The sequence below is a fragment of the Lontra canadensis genome, unplaced genomic scaffold (genome assembly GCF_010015895.1).
Source record: "Lontra canadensis isolate GAN:19392208 unplaced genomic scaffold, GSC_riverotter_1.0 scaffold74, whole genome shotgun sequence".
NCBI lineage: Eukaryota > Metazoa > Chordata > Mammalia > Carnivora > Mustelidae > Lontra > Lontra canadensis.
The window spans coordinates 911,407-932,250 of NW_022631068.1; the positions used below are offsets into that span (position 1 = coordinate 911,407).

General features: G+C 39.5%; 1 protein-coding gene across 1 annotated transcript in view; it reads right to left on the reverse strand.

The window, feature by feature from the left end:
• Positions 1-20,844, reverse strand: part of SOX6 (SRY-box transcription factor 6) — a 595,512-nt gene that overhangs the window by 34,896 nt on the left and 539,772 nt on the right. Inside the window, exon 14 of the mRNA XM_032881120.1 lies at positions 5,561-5,669. Coding sequence (XP_032737011.1) covers positions 5,561-5,669 — 109 coding nt within the window. The remainder of the gene's footprint in view (positions 1-5,560; positions 5,670-20,844) is intronic.

Genomic DNA, 20,844 nt, shown 5'->3' on the forward strand with positions numbered 1-20,844 from the left:
AATAACATTAATGTTACTAATAATGTTAATATTAAGTGGTGTATTTTTAAGGGGGAAAAAAGGAAAAGTTGCGGTCTCTCTTAATTTGTCTACAACCAGAGAGCTTAAGCTGACGATAATAGAGCTAACCTGAGGTATAAAGTGTAGAAGCAATCAGAAGCTCACCCAAAAATAAAGCTTTCAGGAGGGTAAAGTCTGTGTTGGCTGGGATCCAATTCACAATTCAGTACAAATCTATAAAACTCTTCTAAGCAAATCTGGAACTCTAAGAGCAATAGTTCGAAAAGGGACTGTTCTTGGTGCATGTATCTATTTCCAATCAAATCAATGCAAGTTTTTAATACATGGAGGACAGACAACACATCACCACGGTTTCAGCCCAGGGTCCAGAAGTCTGGCCAATGATAATCACTTTCAGAGCTCATATCCCACTATTCTCCGCATCAAAACGAGGTGCAGCCTCTCTCTGATCCTTGGGAATTAAAAGAAGTCTTAGGAAAATGTTTTCTTACCCCATATTCTACAAAACAGAGAAAAAAAATAAAATATTTCTTTAGAGATCCCAGGTGTGAGAGAGAGAAGAAACAGGATAGAAAGAATATGAAGAAGGCAAGCCACAACTGCTATTGCTGGGAGAAGAGAAGAGGAGGACCCATCCCTGAAAAGCAACTGGGAATTACTACCAGAGAGAATGTCTCTATAATAAAAAGAAAAGTTCACGGGACCTGAAAACTGGAAGCAACAAGTGGCACAAATATCCTCCCAAAGGTACTGGTCTCCTCTTTCATTTCTCTGAGAAAAAACTAAGCAGAAGCTATCATGCCCAGGTCACTTCTCCTCTAAGGAGCACACACTCCGTATCCAGGCTTGGAATTGGAAGGGACCTTAGAGGTAATGGAATCCAGAACCTCTCTTTTGAGAGATAAGGAGGCATTAGTCACTCGTTTGCCATCCTTTAGTAAAGGAGCCTTAATCCAAACCTCCCAACAACCGGGCCAGTGCCCTTCCCACTCTGGTTTGCAACCTTGAAATTAGGAGAGTTGGGGGAAGCATCATACTCTTGCCGGAGGATGACGAGGAGAGGGGAAATGCCATGTGAGGGGTCCATACAGCTGTTCATCATTCTTAATACACGGTGACAGATGACTAATCGAGTCCTCTCTTCCTTCCATGTCCCACATAGGGGCTAACACAATTTGGGTGCTCAGTACACAGTAAGCCTTCAACTGCTTCAAAGTATAACAAGACCTTACACATGTTTCCTAAGCCCCCAGCACCAATGAATTTGTAGTTTTATAAATATCATGGTGAACAAGAAATGCTGTCTTGTCATATTCAAGCCAAATAACAGCTGGACTTTAAAAATAAAATTTTGAAGGCATTTGCCTTTTATATTTTTAATTTCTGTTTTCCTGGCTTATGGTTTTGTCATTTGATTTTGATGAGTGTTTAATACACATGCACAGCTGCCTCTTTGGGTGACCTTTCCCTTGCTGCCTCCATGCTCAGAGCTGCGAAGCAGGTCCGCAAGTTGCTTACTAAGTGATATTGGCATTTTCACAACTGGCAGATATTTTCCTGGGAAGCCCAGCTGGAACGGGCCCTCATCTCCTAAGCTGACGTACTTCAGTGTCTTCAGAAGCCTCACAGGAGGACGGGGTGCAAGTGGGAGGACAGCACAGCCCTTTAAGAGGACTGTTGTGCCTTATTCACAATAGCTAAGACATGAAGACAACCTAAGTGTGCATTGATGGATGAGTGTGTGTGTGTGTGTGTGTGTGTGTGTACAATCACATTTTCTTTTACTCTGTACATATCTACACATACACACACACACAAAACTCTTGAAGGAGTTTCGTAGATGAATATTATTCATCCACAAACAAGAAGACAGTCCTGCCATTTACGACAACATGGGTGGGCCCTGAAGACATTATGCAAAGTGAAATAAGTCAAATCAAGCAAGACTGTACGGTCTCACTTACATGTGGAATCTAAAAATGGCAAACTCAGAAACAGAGTAGAATGGTGATTTCTAGGGATTAGGGGGAGGGGGGAAAAGGGAGAGAAGTTAGTCAAAGAGTATATAAACATCCAGTTTAAGATGGATAAGCTGTGGGGTGCCAAGGTACAGCATGGGGACTATAATTAACAATACTGCATTATATACTTGAAAGTTGCTAAGAAGGTAGATCTTCCATTTTCTCGTAAAAAAAAGAGGAGATTATGTAAGGTGATAGATGTATTAACTAACTTTATTGTGGTAATCATCTCCTAATATGCATGGGTACCAAACCATCACATCGTACACCTGAAATTTATGCTGTTATATATCAATTCTACCTCAGCAAAGCTGAGGAAAACATTTTAATTGCCATGCCAAACCAGAGGAAACATGAAGATGATCACATGTGGACTGAGAAGAGGTGATGTGCCAGGCTAGAGCTGCAGGACTCACAGGCCAACTGAGCTGACCTAAGTAGCTTTCACTCTGAATCTCTATGGGGCACAACAAAGTCTTGATCTTTTTAGGACTTTTCTCAGTGGTAATTATGCCTGCCTGTCTGTAGATATTTCCCTTTCAAATTTCTGTCTTCCTTCACTAGACTTTAAACTCCAAGAGGTCAGGAACATATCTGTTTTGCTTCCCTTGGTTTATCTAGTGTCTAGTTCTGGCACATGATTGACACTTAAGTAATGTTTTATTTTGTTCTGTTTTGTTTAGACCATAAGCTGACGGAAGGAGTTTATAAGTCATAGTTATTCTTTTATCGCAGTCCCTGCCTACTCTTCCTGTTAAGGGAAATGCGAAGGAGCGAAGTAGAGAGAAGTATCATGTGTACCTGCTATCTGCTCTGACTTTAATAGGAACTGTAACCCCAGCAGGCTTTGCAATCAGCTCTTACTCGAGCAGACGCCAGGAAATATCCCGAAGTCAGCAGAAGGCTGCTGCCCATCCCAGCCGTCCTCACAAAGGCAGTGTGCTTCTGTCCATCGGAGAGCTAGTAACTTGACTCCATTCATGAACTCACAGTCCCCCAAAGCACATGAGGTCTCAATGGCAACTCTGGGCAAACTTCTGAAGGGAGGTTTTCACACGCTCCTTAAGCTCCTGGGCCACTACAGCCCTTCTACTATTACACTCACCAGGCACTGCCGCTCTGTGTGACCGAGTAACACGAGAGCTGGGGTACGGCATGACTTGCTATATTTAGGGAGAGGAAATGGGTCATATTGAGGAAGGTCACAAGGAGTTTGTTCAGAAAAGTGAAGGCACCATGTATTTATCTGTGTTTACACGGCCTGCAGTAAAGCATGGGGCTCGGGAGCCTGGGTTCTCAACTCTCAGCTCTACCCTACGTGACTGGTGGCAAGTTACTTGATTTCTCTCACCTTTAATATTCTCATCTGGAAAGTGGAGAAGAAATAATAACTTCACAGAGTTGTGGAAGGTTTATGTGAAGAAATAGGTGTAAAACCTTAGCACGGTATCTGGCAGGTAAGGGCTTCAAAAATATTTGCTAATGAACAAACGACAGGAACAGAAACCAAAGTAGCCAGGAAACTGGTCTGAATCCTGATGATCTGGGTATCAAATGGAACTTACAAAAATATTTCTATACGATATGTTTCCCTACAGTTAAGGATTCTATTTTCTCCTTTCACAATGGTTAGTAACTCTGATCATGCTTTTTAATTTACCGAGCCCATGTTATCATTAACTAAAACATTAGCATATTGAGAGGGGACTGACCATGTGTAGAGCCATTATATAGTTAAGAAACCCAATGAAGAAAGAAGGATGACAGATTAAGAGAACTTCTAGAACACGGATAAGGTGATAGAACCTTGTACCTTCTAGTCTATGGAAAAATGAACAGACTGAAACCTCCAAAGTGATGAAAAGTATTATTTCACGGTGTTCAGCCAAACACTTGGGTACTCTGTGGTATGACCTTGCCACAGAATTGAGACAGGCCAGACCTGAATAACTGGTCCCCTAGACCAAGGAACCTCAATTCTCATTAAAAAAAACAAAACAAAACAAAACAAAAAAAACCTATATTTCTAACCACCTATAAAATATCAGTTGTGCTCTTGGTACCCATTCTTCACAAAAGTCAGTGAGTGTATATCCAGTTTTGAGTGCTCTTTATCCCTCCCTTCTTCCTCCTCCTTTTCTCTTCCTCTTCCCTGTCCTTCCCCCAGACCCCACATATGTACGATTCAGAATTTAACACCTTGTCCCCAAAACTATCATTAAACATCAGTCTCTCCTATTTGGTATTTTAAAAATCTGCCTTCTGGAAACTCTGAAGTGCTTCCTAATTTTTTTTTAAGATTTTATTTATTTATTTGACAGGCAGTGATCACAAGTAGGCAGAGAGGCAGGCAGAGAGAGAGGTGTGGGGGGAAGCAGGCTCCCCGCTGAGCCGAGAGCCCCATGCAGGGCTTGATCCCAGGACCCCGAGATCATGACCTGAGCCAAAGGCAGAGGCTTTAACCCACTGAGCCAGCCAGGCGCCCCTGCTTCCTAATGTTTGACACTGTCCATCTTTTAGCGCTCATGCCACGGACTGCTGAACTGCCGAGATGGCCCCAAGCTTTCGACAGAAGCCAGGCCCAGTTCAGATGTGGCTATGAAATGTCTCCATGTGTTTTCAGGGGATTAGGGTCCTGGAAGCAATTCTGCCAGTGAAGAGGATAATGGTAAGATTCTTCTCCTCAAGCTAAAGAACTTCAGCTGGGACCCAAGTTGGTTGAAGTATTGTGTTACTCTGAAGAGAACAAATTAATCTTCCCTGACTGGTGGGAGGGACTCTGCCAAAGGAACAGCTAACGGGAAAACCAGTCCCTACTCTGTGAGGACACAGTAAATAACCAGGCAACATTACTTACTGAAGCGCTGACCTAACTCATAAATTGCACCCAGCCTCTGGGGAGCAATTTCTGCTGATTTGCTGCTTGTGCATTTAAAACAAACAAACAAAAAGGGAAGACAAGTGGACAGGCATTGTAGTGCTGTGGGTAAACCCACTGAGAGTGAAGCTGGTCTTTCCACCCAGACTTTCCAAAGATTTTAGTAACGCTTAGTGCTCTGGCACACGCTGGACCTTGCCCAAGCAATTAATTTTATGCAGGATCTGCTGCAAACCATCACTGAGTTCCCAAAATGGTTTGGCTGCACCTGGGACACACTTGATTTAGGGTTTAAAAAAAAAAAAAAAATCCTCCTTTGTATGCTAGTCCTTTTTTAGCAAGAATTGAGGGACATGGATGATGACACACAGGATTCTGTTACTCACTGCAATGCAGAGGGTCCTTTTATTAAGCAACTGGAAAGTGGCACCTTGAAGTCCTTGAACAGCTGTATGTTCAGTGATATACAATCTAGCTACCTCTTAACGTTCTCAGCTCTAGTATAAAACGGAGGCTAGCATTTCTTCTGCTTTGCCGAAAAAATCCAGCCGGTAGTCTCAGGAAAGACCCTAGAGCTAACTCTGTTGCACTGTCACAACCTCCCAGAGCAGCAGAAAAGAGCTAGGGAAGAGCTACTCACCCTCTGCATCTTCTGGCCGCGTAAGATCGATGACACCTGGGCCCAGCTTCCCATCTTCACTTGATTTTCCTGTTAACTGGGGCCCCAAATTCTCAAAGCGTGTTCTTTCCTAGAGGAAAGAATAATCAGAGACTTATTCTAGCTTCCGAAGCAGCCACTTTTTTCCTTCCAGTTTCTATCTCGCTTTTGTGGGCAAGACTTGGATTTACAAACATTGTTTCTGACCAATGGTGGGTTCAGAAAGGCTCTCAGGAAGGTTCCGCTTGTCTAAAGCAAAGTACCTGAGGTTCCACTTGTCTAAAGCAAAGTACCTGCAAGGAAAGGAAACTGTCGTCAGGAAGCCCGCTGGGCAGCATTGCGTTTCTTCTCTCACTGGGATTTGCTCCAGGAGTCTAAAAGGAACGCAAGTGAAAGGTTTGAGCCTGAAGTGCAAAACGTGAAAGAACAATCCCCATTAAAATCTACTGCTAGTTAACGGGAGAGGAATTTTCTCAATTAGAGATCACAGTTCGCATTGGTGTTCTTGGGAAAATACCAATCAGAATTTTAGGCAAGAGGATTTCAAAAACAAATGTTTCAAAGCAGCCAGAGGAGATGATGGCACTGATGCTCTTATTTTGCTTGGGAGCTGCCACTGGAACTTCCCCAGGAAGTAAAAGGGAGATTACTCCTCGCCCAGCCGTTGAGCGAGGAAAGTGAAAATCTCCCGCCGCTATAGGAGGGAAACTCAAGGATGCTATGCTTGTGAACCAGCTCTTCTAGGAGAAGGAGCCTGAAATAGCACATGGAACTCTCCCTCTGCAGCTCTCTGGATCAGTAGCCAAGGGCTCCCTGACTGTCACTAAGATGGTGTTCTCGTCTGCAAAAACACAGCACGTATCCCCTTCTCTCGCCTCCTCGCTCCTCTCCAGACTCAAACTTGGCTTTGTGTGGTGCTTATGAATGAATGAAACCTTGTTGTTCATTACTATGAAACAATATTAAATGTCCTGTCAGCTTGAATTTACAGACATGGAATAGCAGCGTCCAGCTCCGGGAATGGTTTCTGCATGTTATACTTAATGCATTATGCAGCAGGAGAGTGCTGATTGCCGTTCAGTCTATTGTTCAATGACCTAGTTCTGTGCTGAGCATGTTCGGCATCAGACGGAGACACTCTGTGAGTGTTCTCTTCTGTAAGATGTTTAGAAACTTGGAAATATTCTTAAAGAGCAAACATACAATTACTTGATAGAGGCTGTGTCTCATTTGTACAGTCCCACTACATTTGTGCTTTCTAATATGATTATTTTTGAATGTCATTATATTTCTATAATTAATTCCCATCAGTCAAATTGTGCAGGAAGTCTTCCAGCTCCCCCTTCATGGTGGAATATGTGGAAATCTGCGTTGGAAGAAAACACAGCATAAACCTTGCTTTCATCTAGCACCATGTCTAGGAAAGGTTTGCAACAAAATCATAATCATGAATTTCCCCAACTGGGTAATACTAACCAGTTACAATAGTGGGCTATGGGCAAACCTCTGAAATACGACACTTATAAAAAACAGAATGAAAATAAAAAGCAAATTAGGCATGGTTCCCCAATATCTTCTGATGTGAAAACACCACTGCACAAGAACAAATTAACCCAGATGCAGGCCACAACAGAAAGCAACCACAAGCCATGTGGGAGTTTCACACATTGTTGGGGAGTGGGGGGACAGCTGCTTTTAATCAGCCAATTTCTATTTTGGAGTAGCACTTTTGGTTGTCATGATGTAAAGAAAAAGAATTAAAGTGAAGATGAGTAGTACCAGGGAAAGCAAAATATTCAACCTTTGTTTTATCACATTGTTTCGCATTTCAAATATTTGCATGTGAATGCTTTCCCTATGTTAAATGCAAAAGGAGTTTTGATGTGACACCTGCAATCTTCTTGGAAGAACAACCTTTAGCTGTATTTTCACGGGGGGAAAAACAACTTTCTCTGAAAATCAACAGACCGTGCTACCTATCAATATGCATATTTCAAGTATCTTTCTAGTCATTCATTCTCTTTGATTTTACCAGAAAATATTCTCGGTAAAAAAAAAAATAAAGTTCCTGAAAGAATATCAATATTTTGACAGGGAAGGAGAAGAGGGAAAATTACATGCCATGGTTTGTAAAATCCTAAGACAACAAAGCTTACATGATGATAATATCTTTTCTTTTATAAAAAATGAAGTGCACTCACAATTCAGTATTATCAGCTTGTTTTTAATCATAACAAAAAACATTCAGAACATTCAACAACACATTCACAGTGTCTTTGAAGTCATACATTTTTCTGACTTCATTGAAAAAAAAATTCTTCTGCAGAGACACTTTCCTTATAAAATATCAATATTTTGACAGAGTAGAAGTCAAGGAAGAATATCCCATGAAACACTTGTTAAACAGGCAGAAAATAAATCAATGATAAAAATTGTTTTGGGCAGTGGGCTGCCTTTTATATTTGGTAATATTAAGCACTTGTGTTTGAGATTAAAGAAGGACCCTGCAAAGCCATGCCCTTTCATATACATTTCTACCTAGTCTCCCAGAAGATTTCCTTCTTCAAAGAATAGCTCAGAATATTTATTTGCCAGCCACATAACCATAAGATAAGAGGGCCTGGAGCTACAAGTTAGCTCCAGGCAGCTGGGCTAAGCTTGGGAGGTGCAACGTGAGCCTAGCAGATATAGGATGCGGACATGAGCACAGGGATTCGTTCAGAGATCCTTCAGCTCCAAGAGGCTTCAACTTCTGGCCAGTAAGTGCCAATGGGTATACCCCTATATCCACCAAATACAGACAGCGGGAGGCAAGTTCTTCACTCCAGATTTTTCCACTCACTTGAACCAGCTCTCACAATGCACACATCTCCCGAGTAAGATATTTTGCAGATGTAAGCAAAATAGCTCGATGTTAATTGAATCTCACCCCCCATGCCAGGAACATTCCCCAATCTTCATGTTGACGGCACAAGGTGCATTTTACATGCAGTGATGTGATCAGACGCTTACTTATGCATTGTCAGTCACAAAACATGCAGGCAACATAAAAGTTATTGAAAAAAATTAAAGTCTGAAAGTCAGCTCTGCTGTGTTGTAGGACTGTTGGCTCTCTAAGTGCTTTGAAATTATGATGTATGAGATAGATGTTGCATATTAAGTAAAGACATTGAAATGATAAAGCCCCCTTTAGTGAGAGCTGATGAATGTTCAATGCTACAAGCCACACGACGCTGGCATCCATCATCTTCACATATTATCAGAGTCAATGACGGGGCAGCCTCACTGATGACAGATAGACTGCTGCATTATTATCCCTTATTTCCAGAGTCACTGAACAAACCATTCAACTACTCGGGCATTATTTTTAACTTTGCATTAAATTAGCAACTTCTCCCTCTCTACCATGGCAAGATTGATCAATTTTGTTTTTGCATCGGTGGAGAAAGAGAATGGTTTGGGGTGACTAAAAGAAGAGAGCCTTGCTTCCATCTAAGAAAAAAAAATCAACTTCCTCTTACTGGCAACAAATGTAAAATTGTGATATGGGGAAAGAACAGCAATGAAACAGTAAGCACACAATAATGGCTTTTCTTTGCACTTAGATAAAAGCTGAATTTTTGATGTGCACAGTATATTTTAATAAAATTTTATATACTATGTTTTATACACTTATTGGCTATTCCATAATAATGTGTGTGCGAACAGTAAAATTGCTCTTAAATTTATGTGTGTTATTTATACGTTCCCCCGTAACAATGCTTTTTGTTGTAAAAAATATTCTGTTTATTAATGTAACTTTACAACCACTGCATCCAAGATCCGTGGTAAATTAATGACATTTTTATTATTTTATAGTGTCATTAAATTTTTACTGATCACTCCATCAAACAGAGGCAGTAAAGGCCATAATGTAAACTGGGACACTTAGATCAGGCAGCAGGAAGACATTCCATATAGTCTGAAGAAAACTGCTAGCAATAAATGATATTTATACCATCTTTAAGCATGTTAGAATACTTGGATAAGTTTGGCAAAACTGTTTCAGTAGTAGAGTGGATTGTGTACTTAAATAACAGTTTGCTTGCCAGCAAGACAAGCCTTTTTCAAACCATCTGTGAGATGACTGATCTCAGCCATCTCCTGGAAAACACCACATGAACTGTGGGATGTGCTGGGCACCCTCCTGTCAGGATTACCGACACTGACCAGCCTACATCAGACCTCGACTCATTTCAACAAGGTCCCCTTTTCTACAAACTCAAGTGGAGATTGGTAAATACCAAGAGAAGCTTTTTGCTCATTTGCTTTACAAACAAATATATTTCATTTGACAACTAGACATGGAGGGACAATGATGTGATATAGTTTATTCCAATGGTCTACAGATGAGGGGTACTTTACCAACCTTTCTTCAAAGCTCCTTTCTAAGAATGTCAGGGGTTATACACAGCAGCCACAGAACATATACTGAAGGGGCCATTATCTACATTACCTACACTGCAGTGAAAATGGGCAAAAAATAATTCTTTCCTGTTACTTTCACATATAAAATATTTTATATTAGTATACTCTATGCTGATTCTCAATTAGTCTGCTTATAGAATATTTGCATAAATGTTTTATACAAATATTTTACAATATTTTATATAAATGTATACATATCAAATATACATAATAGCAACTCGGTAAGAATAATTAGAAAATTTTATGCTCACAAATTTAGAATCACCTATCTCCTATGTGGGGATGTGGGCATGAGTCTTTTTTAAGTAAATAAGAATTTTGTTGTTATATCCTAAAATACATACTGAAATATCGAAGACTTCTTTCAAATATGTAATATTAAGGAGTTTTGAAGGGAAACTTAATACTGCAAAGCCTGCAGCCACATTCGTGCGTGTTCCTGAAGCAGAGTTCTCTCAGAGTAAGAACAAAAACTCGCATTATGAACAGGAATTCTCTAAGGCTGGCACCGTGTCCTGAGATAGTATCTCTCCTCAAAGTTTCCGGCTTTGTGGAAGTCGTTGAGTATTCCCCAAAAGAATCTTGTCACTTCATCCCAGCTCCCAGCCTTCGTTTCTCTCCGACCCAGGAAAACTTTCCCCAATAGAAAGCGAAGAAGCAGCTTTCTCCTGACGCAGACTGCCTTCCTGTCCTCTTTCCAGCACAATGATTCGCCTCCCTACTCTCCCTGTCCTTCTGCACTCAGTCCCTCATTTAGGCTTGCAGACTTCTTTCACAGAGCCCCTGGCACTGGTCCCTCCTCTCCCGCTCAACCCCTCACCAGGAACTGCCCCTGCACTCAGGCGCGCACTCACAGATCACGGCCACCACGCCCTCTCTGGACTGCCTGACCGTGGTGCTGCCCTCCAGGTCCATCGATGCACACTCTTCACTGGGTCCCACTTCATAGCTCTGATTCCAAACCTTCCATGCCCTCCTGCTTTCTGTTGCATCCCACTCACACTCTTCTACCTGGCTTTCAAGACCTTCAGACACTGAGCCCCACACGTCTTTTAAAATTCCATTTCCTACAACTCTCCCATCATACATCCTCTGCTCGGGGTGGACAGGATCCTACTCGCCTTCCCATAATAACAACACGATCACGCCTGCTTATTCTTCCTCACCTCCCTGCCGCTACGATAACCTTCCTACTCTCTTCTTCCTTGCCAAATTCTACTCATATTGAAAAACCCAAGCTGTCTGAGAACTTTATCACCTCTCTGAGCTACCTGCTTTCTGATAGACAAAATTCTTAGTCTCTCTATATAATGGGCCCCAGTTATAGACTATTTTTTAAAAAATCGAACTTTGGTTCATCTGCACATCCAAGTCTCCCCCTGAAACATCAGAAGATTTTTCAAGCCAAGAGTTTGTTTTACACCTTTTCTATATATCATACACAGCATTTAGTAGTAGTTGCCTATAAATCCTTGCCGGTTTTACAAGGCCACATAATTGATTTACCTACATAAAAACAAAAAACAAAAAACAAACAAACAAAAACCCTGTACAAGCAAGTGTCCCAAAGAAGCAGGAACTACCAATTTTCTAGTACTTCAAGTTTGTGATAGAGATGTTTAGACTCGACACTCCACTTGTGATGATGTCTCTTTGGGCAATATACATAATAATAATCAAAACAAGGAAATAAAAAAAAACTTAAATATTTTATAAAAAAGATAAGCAATATTAAGGGGACACAATAGAATTTATAACTTATGAAAAAAGAGGTTTTTGGGTCTGACTTAGAATTTCTGCAGGTTAGCACTTGTGTCTTTCCAAAATAAAAAGGTCTCTCTCTCCCTCCCTCTCTCTCTTTTAAGCAGAACAATGCTAAGTATAATGTTGAGAGAGAGTCTTATCTTACTCTGAAAGATTCGTTCTAATTCCTTGCTCTGGACATATCCTGCTATGATGTGATTCCCAAGAAATACTACTTAAGCACACATATGGCTTCCTTTTTATTGATTTGACAAGCTCTATCACTTTATTAGCCTTTATTTAATATCCTTTATAATACGTTTAGTAATTTAGTGAACGATCAGAAATGTTGGCTTTACACTAGAAAGTAGCCACACGTACTTTTAAAAAGACAATTCTTGTTTGGAAGCAGTTACCTCGGAGGCACTGGGATTTACTTTCATAGTGGTATTTGGATGTTCGCAGAGACAGTAATCATGGTAATAAAGACTCTAGCTGGGAGAAATGAGGGTTATTATTGAACCTCATTGTTAAATGACATTTTGTCAGCTAAAACTATTAATTTGTCTAGCTTTTAATATACCCTTAACACCAAAATGGTGCTAGGACTCATGAATTAGTTAAGACCTAAGTTTTTCAACTATGTTTGCCCCCATAGCATAAATACATGCATTGAAGTGGAGGTAGGACAGAGGGTCGCTCATGATCATATACTATGTACAAGGCTCTGTTCAATGAATATTTTCTGTAACCTTTGTGTCAATACTAAAGGGAGAATATTACTTCTACTCTCAGTTTTCCAAGAGAAAAAGGTGAGGCTTCAGAATGGTTTTTTTTGTTTGTTTGTTTTTCAGGAAGATTTTTTTCTATTTTATTTAAGTCACTTAACCAAAATTTAGATTGGTATTTGTGCTGAGGTGAATTTAGGATCATAACTCGACAACATAATTACCATGTGATCTCTCTGAGCCCGTTTCCTCATTTGTAAAATAAAATAGAAAATGCTCACGCCGCAGGGTTGTGATGATGAAATAAGAGATTATAAGTGTGAGTGCTTAGCAAAGATAAAGCAACTCATAAGATATCCACTTATGTTAAAGATATTATTTAGTGTTTGCTAAATGTTTCAAAGCTAAACACTAATGAAGATAGTGTCCTGATCTAAAGGCCAATATCCATTCTCCTGTATCAACGAGGCAACTAAGAAACAAAAACTGCTTTCCTTTTTGTCTCGGTTGCTAAGCATCACAGAACTAAATTTAAATCTCAACCTTAGTAACCACGTAGTACCTGGTTCTTGTTATTCCTGTACTTACAAGCATTCAGCACTCCCCATCATCCATATAAGGAGAAGCAAACTTCTCTGGAGAGCTAGTACAACCGTTCACGATCTGGCTCCTAGATCCTGGCTCCTCATCGGCTCTAGGTCCTATGCACTCCAGTTTATATTCTCTGTTCCAATAAGATGGAACTTCTTAGAGTTTCCCGAACAACAGAGTTATGATATTGTATGGCCTTGCGAATCTGCCTATGCCATTCCTTCTTTCTGGAATGCCCTTTCTTTACTGATAACATCATATTTAGTCCTATCTAGGCCTAATTAAAGCATTTCTCCTGGACACACTCCTTTGTTGACTGCCCTCCCCCAGCTCTGTGCACAAATTATCACTTTCTCTTTTGTTCCAGCACCACATCCTATTTATAGAAAGGGTGCTACAAAAATGGACTTATATGTCTGTTTACATGTCTCCCCGGCTTACTCCTTAAGGTGCAGTGTCTATAATGTTATCTGTACATCATTAGTGTCTCTTGTGATGTTGGAACATAACTAGGTACTCTGGTTGCTAAATCCTGATAATCCTGATAAAAGTATTTCCCTCTCTTCATTCATTTTAATTTTACTTTTAAATAAAATTAAATTAACTTTTAGAAAGTCCTTCTTGAAAACAACGAGATGTAGATGATTAAAAGCTGGATAAATACAAAGGAAGGTGGGCATGTCAGTTGAACAATAGAGTGACGTCCTAATCAGGGTTGGCCTGGTGCTGAGATACAGGAAGTCTGCCTAGATATTATTATTCAAAAGGGCTCTGTAAGAATCGTTCCTGAAATCTCAACCACCACCACAACCTTCAAATATTCTTCTTCTACACTCTCACGTTACATTGCTTAGCTATCCATCATTAGCAATTCATTCTTTGAATAAGATGATAACGCCAAAATTTTATGAAAGGACAATAGAATAGTTAAAATCATATTAATTTAAAATCATATTAATTTCAGTTTAGTTCCCCTAGAGATACAAGAACATCTCTAGAGAAAATAATCCAGGTGAAACCATACGAATGGAGACATAAAGTATTTGGTCACTGGAGTTCCTTAGGTACTGCAATCCCAAAGAAAACAGCTTCACCAGAGTTTGAGAATACCCAAACTAAGCCAAGATAGCTATTAGGGGCTGAACTGTGTCTTCTTAAAATTCACATGTTGAAACCTGAACCCCTAGCACCTCAGAATGTGTCTCTTTTTGGAGACAGAGCCCGTAAGGAAGTGACTCAATTAAAATGAGGTCTTTAGGTTGGGCCCCAATCCAATCTGACTGGTGTCCTGGAGGGGAGGAGACATTCGAAACATGCAGAGAGAGACATTAGAAACGTGTGCCCGTGGAAGAAAGACCATGTGAGGACACAGTGAAAATCTAGCCATCTGCAAGCCAAGGAGAAGCGCCTCAGGAGAAATCGATCCTGCTGGCACCTTGCTCTTGAAGATCCAGCCTCAAGGACTATGAGAAAAACACTTTGTTGTTTAAGCCATCCAGTTGTGACATTCGTTACGGCAGCCCTAGCAAATAAATACAATGTCTCCTCCACCTTTTCTATCGTAAAAGGCTCTTGTCACTATTGCTCCAAAAATACCAAATAGTAAGGCAACAAATTTTTGTCTTACTTGCCTCATTAACAATTATCTGGAAGCTTTTACCATTAGGCTCTAGCAGCAGTTGGCAGCTCTGTCTATCTTTCTCTCTATCTCTTTGGGATTCTCCAAGAAGAGGAAGTTCTCTGTTAAAAGGAAAGAAGACTCGTAATGGCTTGGCCAAAGTTTTCAAGATTCCAGAAGATTCACACGTGAGGCAAGCTGTTCAGATCACCTCTCAGCATGCTGAAAAAAATGCCCCTGGACCATAAACTCATCGGGGGGAGGGAAAGTGTCTCCTGATCCTCTCTGTCTTCTGCGAGGCCTGTGCCCCATAACCACAGAAGTAGCAGGCAGCAGATGCCTGCTGAAATGAACTGATGTCTGCAGAGCTTCTTGTGGGTGTGTTTTATGGAGCTTTCAAAAACATTCTCAAATGATGTATGACAAGTTTCCCCCAGGATTTGAAGAGTACACCAAACTAAGCAAGTTCTCTCTACACACCCCTGGCAGGGACAGCGCCCTATATATCTCCCGTAACATACACTTAGATTCTTGTCACTGATCATCAAATGATAAACGATAAAGTAGCATTAACTCTGAAGATGTGAGATCCTTTTAGGCTTGGGAGCCACTGAGTTAAATTAGTTTCATCAGGATTATAGTGCTAACTGAACCCCTTTAACCAAATGCTTTCTGTCTCATTCATATGGTTTTAATATGGTTTTAACCAATTGCAAGGTTATTTATAAGTTTGCAGTTCCCAAGTAGAGTTATAAAGTGCGCAGATTTAAGCAAATCCAGTTGTGTGGCAGCCCAACTCCTACTTAGATGCGGTTTCCAGCTTCGTGTTCATTCACAGAGGCGTGATGCGCATTTGTTCCTGAATACTCTCTGATTAACTATTTGTTTCCGTAACAAGTTCACAGAAAGTTTCGTTGTAGAAAGTATAGGAACTCCTATGAAAATTGAACACATGATTTTTAAAACGGTGAATTTTATCTCCATTAAAAGCACCAGCAAGACTTTATTGTTCTAACGTTTATCGTATGAGCAAAGAGTGTCACAATAAAATTAATGACCAGCTAAGCAAATGTCTTTGTTCAAAAAAACAAAAACCAAAAAAACAAATCTTGGGAATTCTATTTTTTCAAAATGTAGGCACCTGATTTCAGATACCTATTGAATTTACAATGTGGAAACACAGATGCAGTTTACTCAAGTTAAAGACACCAAAGCCATATAAACCAAGAATGAATATCTTCTCCAAAAACATAACTTCTATTTCAATATTAGGTGGCAACTGATCAATTTGAAGATTTTTTTTCCTCAAAAATGTCAATACAAAGGATGGAAAAATGTACGGTATTGCCACCATATATTTGTTTTAATTTATGAGATATATATCATATCTCCTAAGAGATTTTCCTATAATGTAAAAAACTATGTATACTATTAAATAACATATATCTTAAAAAAATAAAGTACAGAGCATATTGCTAGAAGGAAATGTAAAGGCATCTTTATTCAGAGAGCACGGAGACCAAGGAGGTTAGGATGCTAACCCAAAGTCCAGCAGCTAAGCAGTAACAGATCTAGAACAAACTTCTTAGCCTTCAGACCCCTAGTCTCCTGTGCCTTCCACTGAACTACTCTGCATCACTGTGTAAAAAGCACACGTGTTGCTCTTTACAAACTATGCCAGTCCCTGATTACTTCATCTGTAAAATGAGGAAGCTGAACTAACTTATCTCTTTGGTTCCTTCCATCTCTGAAATCTTATGATTCTATGATACTCAACTCTATTCTCCTGAGACCTACAGGACAGCCTACAGTGGTAAAATCACTGTCATAAATGCCCTGGTAAAATTAAAAGAGGTTAAAATTATGCCCTGTCATAAAAAGTTTTTGAGCAGTTAGTTATCCATATTTTCAAGGAAATCGTTCAAAGATAATCCATTTGTCAAACAAGCCTTCCAAACCATGGTCACATTTAGCCAAAAAGGATTTATTTGCTGCTTCTGAAATTCTATCTCCACCATGAGGAAAAGTAAATAGAAGGAAGAAGACATATAGGGAAGGAAAGGAAAGGGAAAGCAAGGCAAAGGAAAGAGGCAGGCAAAATCAGAGGGGAGACATTTTAGCCTGAAATTGGCATATTAATGCCTCATATCCCTACTGTGGCACTCATTATAGTGGCACTAGGACAGAATAAATCCTTTTCTGTCTGAAAACAAAGTAACATAAACATAAAGATTACTGCTAAGAAAAGGGCCTCTCTTCAAGAAAAACAAAACAAAACCAAACCTGATTAACTCCTTGGTGTCAAGAATTTGTATATTCTACTATTATCCTCCTTTCAGGAAATAGGAAGTACTAAGGTCAAGGGATGTCACTAATGACTTTTCAAATAAAAACTAAAACTAAAAATAACCCAAGATTATGTCTAATTATTCGTGGGAGAACTTTTCTTTAAAGTTAAGTAAAATTAAAATTTGGAAACTATGTTTTCACGTCATGAAATTTAAAAAATCATTTTAAAATTGAAAATTTTAAAATGAGTTTAAAAGAAGAAGAAAATATTTAGGACCCTATTCAAAATAGTACTCCAACATGGCAACATTACAAAGGACAAAAGATAGTGCCCAACTGTGGTGATATGTGTTAATTGTATGGTTTTCCAAAGATGTGGGAGAACTGATATCAATTACAGTATAATTACCATTACTTCCAACAGAGTTAACATGTAGTTACCACAAAATAACGTACAATTAACTGGTGTCACATTGCACACCAGACTAAATAAGATACAAATTAAAAATTCCCAAGTGTAGCCATAATACTCTTCTATCTCTTAAAAAAAAAAAAGCAACTTTTCTCTGATAATGTCACAGTATTTTTCAAGAATTAGTGTGATTGTTTAAAAGAGGGAGAAACTGTGACATATAAGTAGAAAGAACCATTTTTAGCTATACAATGAAAAACTGCACGGGAAGGGAGATGCATATATCAACAAAAATTTAAAGGTAATAAGCTAAAGCTATTGGAAATAAAATCGGAATTTTCCTCATGTGTCTTTGGTTCTTGCAAATTAGCCAGCTATGTTTTAAAAGCGAGTTCAAGAACATTCTTGGTTTTTACTGATACCTAACAGTTTTTCCTTTATTTATCAAACACTGTACAGGAGACTGCTTTAGTGGTGCTGTAGAACGATCCATAAATGAGGAAGTCTCCTTCTACAAAGGGAGCTCACAGAGAGGTTCTAATTATTTCCTATGTAAAGTGGTAAATCATGTCTCAATATGAGCAATTTCCTTATCAGAAGGTGAACTGCAGGGACAAAGAAGGCTTCAGTTCAGTGCGAAGAAGTGAAATTCCTTCTTGGAATGTCTCAAGTCAGCAACGATAACACAGGATGCCTCCACACGCTGCATTTGAGAGGGGCACGTGTGGGAACACAAATGTGCCAAACGCTCCTCTAGGTTTAATTGGAAAAGAACTGAAAATGGCAGAGTGCAATGCTGTGAAGTTGATGAGAGGACAAAGGGAAAGTAGCTGTATTTCAAATACAGCTACAATGTATCTGCCGTATCCGTTTCAAACATCTGGGCTTCCAATTATTTATTGAACTCATGTGTAAGACTTATTTGGGAATACTGCAAACATTATAGAACAGGAACATGCAAACTGCTTTGTAAAATACTTATAAGACCGAACTCTTGCTGAAATCTTGAACAATATGGTTGAAAACTGCTCAGGGACTGTTATCTTTTGGTAAGCATGTGAAAACCCCGGAGAGGTTAATATGCTAAGAATAAATTTTGTAAACAGCATGCTATTAACATAGCAGATAATATTTTATTAGAAACTTGTGTTAAGCATATTTTTAAAGAATTTCGTTAATTTCCTATATCTGGCTTTGTTCATATTTAAATGCTGACTTGAGATTCAGTGGGGCTGGACACTTTCGTAAAAGGACTGCACGTCTTGTTTAAAGATTACATAAGCATCTGCCTAGCCCCACAAAGCTTTCAGGGCACTTTGTTCCCTCTGTAGTTGCTATTTTCTCTTTTTCTCTGGATGTGGAGCTCGGGAATAGATGCCTTATTCTTGCACTCAGGGCCATTGTTTTACTCTATTTAATTCATGCCTCTTTTGTTGGGCTCTGAGGGAAAACCGAACTGGTTAGGGACGATGACAACAGAACAATGCTGGGCACACCGTTATGCCACGTTACTTCCTCTTGTTCCCACATCACTGCTGCATTCCTCTGATGATTGCAGCCTCAAAAAATGTGCTGATCACTGTGTGTGTTAGGCGACACTGCCAGCGCTGAGAAGCTAATATCCCAGATAGAGTACATTATGAATGTGATGTAAATGAGGTATGTACTCACCCACGGTTCGGCCGTTTGTCACCAGAGAGCCGGCGGACAGAGAGGATGGGTGCAAGAGCTTATTATGCCCTTTCACTGTGTTCACAAACGGCCAAAAAAAAGGAAAAGAAAATCACCTGCTCCTCGCAGCTGACCTTAATTGGCACAAACTTGAAATAGTTTCCATTTAAAATACATTTGGGGTAGTAGAGCTTCTTAGTTGTTATTATATTAGGAAAAAGAAAAGGGCTGTTGTCATCTCCACATTCAGAAATCAGACACTGAAATGCTTGCATTGAAGATATATTTGGGGTAGAGCTTTTTATATGTTATAATACTAGGAAAAAGAAAAGAGTTGTCATCTCCACATTCAGAAATTAGACACTGAAATGCAGTGTATGTTAGGCGGTAATAGTGAGGGTAGAGACTGCACCAACTTTATTTCTCAGGAACTCAGAAACTGATTTTTAACTTTCTGTTTCAATAATTTAAACATCAAGATAACAATGGCATTGGAGCTGAAAATTGGATTCAGTTCATAAATCAGAACCTGGTCTTATCATTCAAATTTGGGAATTAAATAGGAAGATTATATTAAAATTAGGAATCTGACTGCCCAGTCTAAAAGCAAGGGCTTCGGTGTAATTAAGCCATCTTTCCTGCAGAATGAGGGAATGTGCTTAGACCACAGGTAAAAATTTCTAAATGAAATAAAAGCAACGCCTCCAAAGGCCGTCTTACCAGACCATCAATAAGCAAGCACAAATTTGTTCCTAAAGCTGGTGAGAGGCTGTCCTTGTGGTTCTCCATCATCTGCCTAAACAAGGGCAAACCTGGAAAATTAACCAGAGCAGAACACGGGGCAGAGAGAGTACTCACTCACTCCCAAAGATTGCCTAACATTAACTACAATGGACTTACACAGTCTCAAAGAAAAAACAGTTATTTATAGAACAAATCACTTCCCACGTGAACATGACATCTAGCCGAGTCTTTAAACCTCTGTAGAATTTTTTAATTTTTAATTTTTAGACCAACTGATGACTTAAGAAAAGAAGATCATAGCAATTACATAAAAGTTTTAAGATTATAGCTCTTATTTAATTCTACTGCATATATTTGACACAAGGGAGAGAACAACCTTAAAAAAGACTAAATCTTTTCAATGATTAAATAAAACTCATATCCAACTTTTATATGATTAAATTTTTGATTTTTCATGGCTGAAGTGACCCAAAGACTAGTGAAACCAAAACTGCTGATAAGGCTGGCGGGCCTTCTGGCCTGCATCAAGACTAGCACATTAAAAAATCTGTAATTCATATAAGGCTTCAAATTGTGGATCGTGTTCTCTTTTTAGTAATATGTTATGAAGGGCTGGATTAGACGGCTCAGACCAAAGAAGCAAACAAGTCTTAATATAATCTATTTAGGAATCCAGTTTGATTTGAAATATTAGTTTTCCCTAGAAGACCAACTGATGTATTTATAGCGCCCAACCTCTATACGTCGAGTTGTTTTACGATTCAGTGTCCATTGTTCTAAATAGTCCCTTTTCCTTCTGGATAAACTGATTTGACTGCAAACTTTATTCTTTAGTATAGTTTCCACTTGAAGATAAATCAATATTAAATATTCCCTCAAACATCATCTATAGATCTTTTTTGTCTCATTACATTATATCCTTGACAGGGGAGGGAGGGAGAGAGGGGGAGAGAAAGGAGAGGGACAGGGAGCCCGACATGGCACTCGATCTCACAACCCTGAG